Below are 7,152 nucleotides of genomic sequence, written 5' to 3' on the forward strand. Positions count from 1 at the left end.
GCGCGGACCCAGGTGATGAGACTGACCCCTCCCCCTCCCCTGCCTGACGGACTGCCGGCTTCCCTGAGGAGGAGGATTGGAGACCTGAGAGAGGTGAGACACAGAGTCCACTGGAGCTGCAGTCTCTCGCACATCTTCTATAGATACAGAGATAGCAAAGACCCAACTGCCCAGCGCTTCCATGTGTTTAACCCAACTCTCTGAAGAGAAAGTGTGTTTTCAAAACAAGCCGTTTCTGTAGCCTCGCTCGCTTTTATTTAAGTCTGTCGCTGTGTTTGTGATGTCATTTACTGCATAGTTAACGGTGCTCTGATCTGCTGTTTCTGTCTCTCTTTCTCTCTGACTCTCTCCTCTCTCTCTCTCTGTTCACAGGCCTCTCGGCAGTTTGACGAGGAGGGAAGGAAGAAATTCTTCACACTGGACATGAACAACATCCTTCTGGAGTGAGTGAGAGGGAGAGAGAGAGAGCCGGGTCCAGTCAGCAAGTTCAGTCAGGATCCAGCACTGCAGTGAACACCTGATCAGTGTCAGTGTGAGACAGGGACAGCGATACAGCCGTTGTGAGGATCAGTGTGAGACAGGGACAGCGATACAGCCATTGTGAGGATCAGTGTGAGACAGGGACAGCGATACAGCTGTTGTGAGGATCAGTGTGAGACAGGGACAGCGATACAGCTGTTGTGAGGATCAGTGTGAGACAGGGACAGCGATACAGCCGTTGTGAGGATCAGTGTGAGACAGGGACAGCGATACAGCCATTGTGAGGATCAGTGTGAGACAGGGACAGCGATACAGCCATTGTGAGGATCAGTGTGAGACAGGGACAGCGATACAGCCGTTGTGAGGATCAGTGTGAGACAGGGACAGCGATACAGCCGTTGTGAGGATCAGTGTGAGACAGGGACAGCGATACAGCCATTGTGAGGATCAGTGTGAGACAGGGACAGCGATACAGCCATTGTGAGGATCAGTGTGAGACAGGGACAGCGATACAGCCATTGTGAGGATCAGTGTGAGACAGGGACAGCGATACAGCCGTTGTGAGGATCAGTGTGAGACAGGGACAGCGAGAGGGAGAGAGAGGGAAGCATTGCGATGAAACGTCTTGTTCAAGCCAGTGTCACATTAATGCAGAGAGAGAGAGAGAAGTGGAACACAGCGGAGTGGACTGCAGCATTTTTGTGAGATGGTTCCCAGTATGCCAAGTTTAACCAGTGCCCCTGGGGCTCCTCTTCCCAGTATCGAGCTGCAGGTGCAGGAGCAGCCGCCCCACGTCCGAGCCGCTGTTTACTGCCACCTGGAGGCCTTTGTACCATGCAACAAGGACATGCTGCTGAAGAGAGTGAGGAAACTGAACTTGAACGTGCAGGTCAGTGTGTGAGAGAGAGACTGAGAGAGAGGCTCTGTGTGTGTGTGTGAGAGAGAGAGAGAGAGAGAGAGGCTCTGTGTGAGTGTGAGAGAGAGAGAGAGAGAGAGAGAGGCTCTGTGTGTGTGTGTGTGTGAGAGAGAGACTGAGAGAGAGGCTCTGTGTGTGTGTGTGTGTGTGTGTGTGTGTGAGAGAGAGAGAGAGAGGCTCTGTGTGTGTGTGAGAGAGACTGAGAGAGAGGCTCTGTGTGTGTGTGTGTGTGTGTGTGTGAGAGAGAGAGAGAGAGGCTCTGTGTGAGTGTGAGAGAGAGAGAGAGAGAGAGGCTCTGTGTGTGTGTGTGAGTGTGAGAGAGAGAGAGAGAGAGAGAGAGAGAGAGAGAGAGAGAGAGAGAGAGAGACTGACTGTGTGTGAGTGTGAGAGAGACTGTGTTTTGTGTGTGTGTGTTTGGCCCCTCCTCTCGCCTCTCTCCTCTCTCTCTCTCCAGGATGACCGTTTGCGCGCTCCTCTCCTCAAGCTCAAGCTGGCGGTCAGTAACGTGATGCCTGAGCAGCTCTCCCGTTACCGTGACGACTGCCTTGCCCACAACCAGGCCAAGGTGGCCAAAGTAGCCAAGTGAGTGAGACACGGAGTCGGCAAGATGTGGGCCCCAAACTAGAGCTGCTCTGCTGGACTCAGTTTAGTTTCAGTAACGCTGATGAAGGCTCAGTCTCTTCTAGTTTCAGTCACACTGTCACACACTGTGTTGCTGTGTTTCTGCAGGCTGCAATCTGAGGAGGATCGCGAGCGGAACGGCTCAGAGGATGAAGACGACGAGAAGCCGGGAAAGAGAGTGATGGGACCGCGCAAGAAATTCCACTGGGACGAGAACATCCGGTACAGCACGGGACACTTGCTCCTCTCTCCTCTCACTCATTCCTCCCCTCGCTCCCCTCTCCTCTCCCCTCTCCCCTCTCTCCTCTCACTCTTCTCATTTTTCTCTCTCCCCTCTCTCTCCTCTCACTCTTCTCTCTCCTCTCTCTCTTCTCACTCCTCTCTCCAGGGCTTTGCTGTGTAATCTGGTGCAGATTAAGCTGGGCTGCTATGAGCTGGAGCCGAACAAGACCATGACTGCTGAGGATTATCTGAAAAGCTTCATGGAGAGCGAGGTGAAGCCGCTGTGGCCCAAAGGCTGGATGCAGGCCAGGTGAGCCTCCACCCACGCCCTCCCTCCCGTCTCCCAACCCTAACCCTAACCCCCCCTCTCCCCTCCCTCCCCTAACCCTAGCCCGGAAGAGCCCGCTGCAGTTGATTGGTTTGTATTCTCATTGGTTGTTTGTTTCCTGTTCCCAGGATGCTGTTCAAGGAGAGTCGCTCGGTGCACAGCCGCGTCACTGGAAACTTGTGAGTGCAGAACACACAGGACCGTTCTGTGTGTCAGTGTGTGTGTGTGTCAGTGTGTGTCAGTGTGTGTCAGTGTGTGTGTGTCAGTGTGTGTCACTGTGTGTCAGTGTGTGTGTGTCAGTGTGTGTGTGTGGGTGTATGTTTCATAGGGTCTGTTTGTCTGTCTCTGTCTGTTTCATTGTCTCTGTTTTGTTTTTCTCCAGACTCAAGAAGAAAATTGTACCGACGCCAAAGATCAAAATCAGGGTGAGGCATTATTATTATTATTATTATTATTATTATTATTATTATTATTATTATTATTACTATTCTTAGTAGTAGTAGCAGTAGTATTATTTGTATTATTATTTATATAATTCCCTATGGTTTACAGTAAAACCTGTATTGTCACCTTACAAACAGTAAATCTCTCTCTCTCTCTCTCTCTCTAGGATTCAAGTTCTAAGGATGGCCGCTCTCTCCCCTCCCTCTCTGTTTTGGGGTCGGTGTCTCCACGCACACCTGCCTCCGCAGTGGGGACCCCGGCCCCCCAGTCTGCCCCTCACGGCCCCTCCACTAGCACCCCTCTGCCCCCTCCCCGGTACGAGACGATCTGTCTGGACGACTCCCTGGATGAGGACCTGTCCCCTTCTCTGGACTCTATCTCTGAGGCGCTGGCTGTGCTGAGCAACGCTGCCCGAGGGCTGGTCTCCAACGCCAGCCCCCCCCCCCCTCCCCTCTCCTCCTCTCCCTCCTCCTCCCCCTCCTCCTCCTCCTCCTCCAGGGAGGACAAGTCTGCCATGGGACCCCCGAGCAAGCCGGCCACCGCCCTCCCCCCCAAACCCAACCCTGCCCCCAAACTTCATCCTAACCCCAATCAAAATCCCAAACTGAATATTTTAGCAGGTCTGTCTGCACCTCTGCAGAACCCGAAGCCGAGGTCCAGCCTAGCGCCCCCCAGCTCCCAGCCAGGGAAACAGCAGCCGCACAGCCCTGTCCTGAAACACTCACTCTCCTCCACTGCGCCCCCCGTCTCCCCGGTGGTCAAACTGCACTCCAGCCCTGGCAGCCCCTCCCTCCCGCAACCCCCCAGTCAGCTTCTGCACGGCTGCAAGCAGGGGGGCCAGGCAGGGAAGCAGCAGCGCTCTCACTGCAGCCCCGCCCCCCACTCCAAGCTGCAGGTGGCGCCCCCTGCCTCCCAGCCGATGAAATTGCACCCAGCCCACTCGCACTCCGTCAATCTCCAGGCCTCGGCTTCACCCCCTGTCTCCGGAAAACTGCAACTGCAGAGCTCTCGTTCCCTTCAGCAGCCCAAGAGCAGCGCCCCCCCCCGCCCGCACCCCCCAGGGGTGCTCCAGACTCCCAGCTTTGTGACCTCCATGCAGGCGACGCTCAGCAAGTCCTCGCTGAACCCCATCGTGAAGCTGAGCAGCGCCCTGCCCTCCGCGGGCCCCTCCCGGGCCCCCCCTACCCCCAGCAGCAGCAGCAGCGCTGTGAATATTAATAACGTCACGCCTGAGAGAGCCACCCCCCCCAGCTCCTCCCCCAGCCCGTCCCCCTCTCTCCCAGTGCAGGCCCGCGCTGTCTCCAGCAGCTCCTCCCTCCCGCCTGGGAGCTACAAGCCCCCGGCAGGGGGTCCTGGGGGTGCATTTCGACCCCCGTACACCAGCTCGGGACCCTCCTCTGCTTACTCACCCTCCCTCCAGATCAGAGCTCACTCCGGGCCCAGCGGGACCAGTCCCAGCAGCACAGTCAGGGGCGGGACTCCAGTCTCCCAGTCTCCTGGTTCAAACCCCTCCCCCTCCCCCGCCTCCACCTCTTCAGCAGCCAATCAGAGGAGGTCCTGCCCCTCCCCCGCCATCCCGCAGAGGGCGGGGCTCGCGGGGTCCAAGCCAGTGGCAGGCCGCTCCACGCCGGCCGTGATGACGTCATCGACGGTCCTGCAGCAGGCTGCGATAACGCAGGTGAGGGGAGTGATGATGTCATTGCTGCAAATAAGTCTTTGTCACCTAGAATTTTAGGGTTAGGATGGAAAAAAATTTAAAAAGTGTGAACAGAGTGTAGATCTTCTAGTAGCAAAGTGTTAGATTTAGTAGTATGTTAGATTTCCAAATGTCACGTTTTTCTTTTCTCTCATTGGTCAGGTCACCTCGGGGGCGGGTGTGCTGGGCAGCTCCCCCCCGCTCTCCCTGATGACCTCACCGCTGGCCGTGTCCAATCCGGCGGGCTCGCTCAGCCCGTTCGGAATGCTGGGGGGCCTGGTTCCGGTGTCGCTGCCCTTCCAGTTCCCTCTGGAGCTGCTCGGATTCAACTCCTCCGACAGCTCAGGGGTGTCGGCGGGGAGCACAGCCTTCCCACACAGTGAGTACCGCCCTGCAGAGTCACTGCAGCACACTGCACAGCTACAGAGTCTCTGTGTGTGAGTGGAGCTGCTAACACTGCCTCTGAGCATCCCACACAGTGAGTACCGCCCTGCAGAGACACTGCAGCACACTGCACAGCTACAGAGTCTCTGTGTGTGAGTGGAGCTGCTAACACTGCCTCTGAGCATCCCACACAGTGAGTACCGCCCTGCAGAGTCACTGCAGCACACTGCACAGCTACAGAGTCTCTGAATTCCACACCTTCTATATAGAATGAACTGATTCAGCTTCATAGAGTCCAGTGAAAGCTGCTGAATAATGTTATTCTGGTAGACTCTTGCAGTGTCATTTTGTGGTGGTGGTGTTGGTTTTTTTGATGATTTCTCAGTCCTGTAATTCAATGTGATGCTGAACTCTTGCTCCAGGCCGTGGTGTAACATTCCCACTGCCAGGTCACACGATTTCAAATAGCAGAAAAATAAACTCAACTCTTCAATGATCCTGTTTGTTCATTTCCTGTGTCATCGCTGCTTACTGTGTGCATGTGAATTCTGCACTGTGTCTGTGTGTGTCTCACCCCTCTGCCTGTGTCTCTCTCTCTTTCTGTCTCCTCTCTCTCTCTAGATCTCTCTCTAGATCTCTTAAAAGGGTTGCAGGCGGGCTCCCAGCATGCACTACCTGCACACTTGCAGCACGCTTTCTCAGGTAATCAACCCGCTCCTTCCTGTCTGTCTGTGTCTGTCTTTGATCTGCCAGCATGCCACAATGTCTGCTTATATAGTCAAATGTGTCCATCACAGCAGTTTATGAGAGATATTCTCTGTATAGGTGTCACAGGCAATGCCAAAACAGTAGATTACAGCTTTATATAGACAACACTGTGTCGATCTCTGCTCTGGTTTATACAGACAGCACTGTGTCGGTCTGTGCTCTGGTTTATACAGACAGCACTGTGTCGGTCTCTGCTCTGGTTTATACAGACAGCACTGTGTCGGTCTGTGCTCTGGTTTATACAGACAGCACTGTGTCGGTCTCTGCTCTGGTTTATACAGACAGCACTGTGTCGGTCTCTGCTCTGGTTTATACAGACAGCACTGTGTCGGTCTCTGCTCTGGTTTATACAGACAGCACTGTGTCGGTCTCTGCTCTGGTTTATACAGACAGCACTGTGTCGGTCTCTGCTCTGGTTTATACAGACAGCACTGTGTCGGTCTCTGCTCTGGTTTATACAGACAGCACTGTGTCGGTCTCTGCTCTGGTTTATACAGACAGCACTGTGTCGGTCTCTGCTCTGGTTTATACAGACAGCACTGTGTCGGTCTCTGCTCTGGTTTATACAGACAGCACTGTGTCGGTCTCTGCTCTGGTTCTACACACTGTTTTATTTGGTCATTTTAAATGTTTGTTATTTTGTGAAAGATTCTTGATCAATTTGTTTGCTTTCTTTACATTTAGACGCAAACCAAAGCCAAGGAAATGATGTGAAAAGGAAATCCCACTGACCAATCAGCAAGCTGAGACTGTTGAAAGAGCCCTACCCCTGAACAAGTCTGAAACTAACCAGGAACCTGGAAATAAGAGAACGGGGGAGGGGCAGGGCATTTTGGACGGCGGTCATGTGACTGTTATTGTTATTATTATTATTATTATTATTATTATTATTATTATTATTAGTGTCCCTGGAAAAGTGGAAAATAATGGTTTTTTTGAATTATTATTTTTGTTTTTTTGGTGAATGTTTACATTAACCCCAAACACTGTGGTAATGATGCAGGACATTGAAGCGGTGTCTGTGATTGACCCCTGACCTCCCCCCTCCCTCCTCCTGCTCCCCCCCCCCCACGCTTTGTAACTTCGTCGGTCACAAACAGACGAGCTCAACATGTTTAAAGTGATGCGGTCTGACCGACACCCCAGCGAAAATACAATGAAATGAACAGAACTGAAGGGGAGGAAACTCACACCACTGCAAACAAAACAAAAAAAATCAATGTCTTCAATTAAAATAAATAGATGAATAAATGAAATCCATTTTAAAATGTCTTGTGTTTTGTTTTTTTAAAT

At 53.0% G+C, this 7,152-nt stretch overlaps 1 protein-coding gene across 1 annotated transcript; it reads left to right on the forward strand.

Annotated features, from left to right (window-relative positions):
* Nucleotides 1-6: 6 nt before the first annotated feature.
* LOC121306127 (ubinuclein-2-like) lies at nucleotides 7-6,771 on the forward strand. Its single transcript, XM_041237845.1, has 12 exons — nucleotides 7-93; nucleotides 373-443; nucleotides 1,240-1,369; nucleotides 1,851-1,978; nucleotides 2,126-2,239; nucleotides 2,406-2,549; nucleotides 2,696-2,746; nucleotides 2,950-2,992; nucleotides 3,178-4,689; nucleotides 4,870-5,086; nucleotides 5,713-5,793; nucleotides 6,544-6,771. The coding sequence occupies exons 1-12, from the start codon at nucleotides 16-18 to the stop codon at nucleotides 6,588-6,590; spliced, it is 2,616 nt and encodes an 871-aa protein (XP_041093779.1). The 5' UTR covers nucleotides 7-15; the 3' UTR covers nucleotides 6,591-6,771.
* Nucleotides 6,772-7,152: the final 381 nt, after the last annotated feature.

The sequence above is a fragment of the Polyodon spathula genome, chromosome 46, assembly GCF_017654505.1.
Source record: "Polyodon spathula isolate WHYD16114869_AA chromosome 46, ASM1765450v1, whole genome shotgun sequence".
NCBI classification, from domain to species: Eukaryota; Metazoa; Chordata; class Actinopteri; order Acipenseriformes; family Polyodontidae; genus Polyodon; species Polyodon spathula.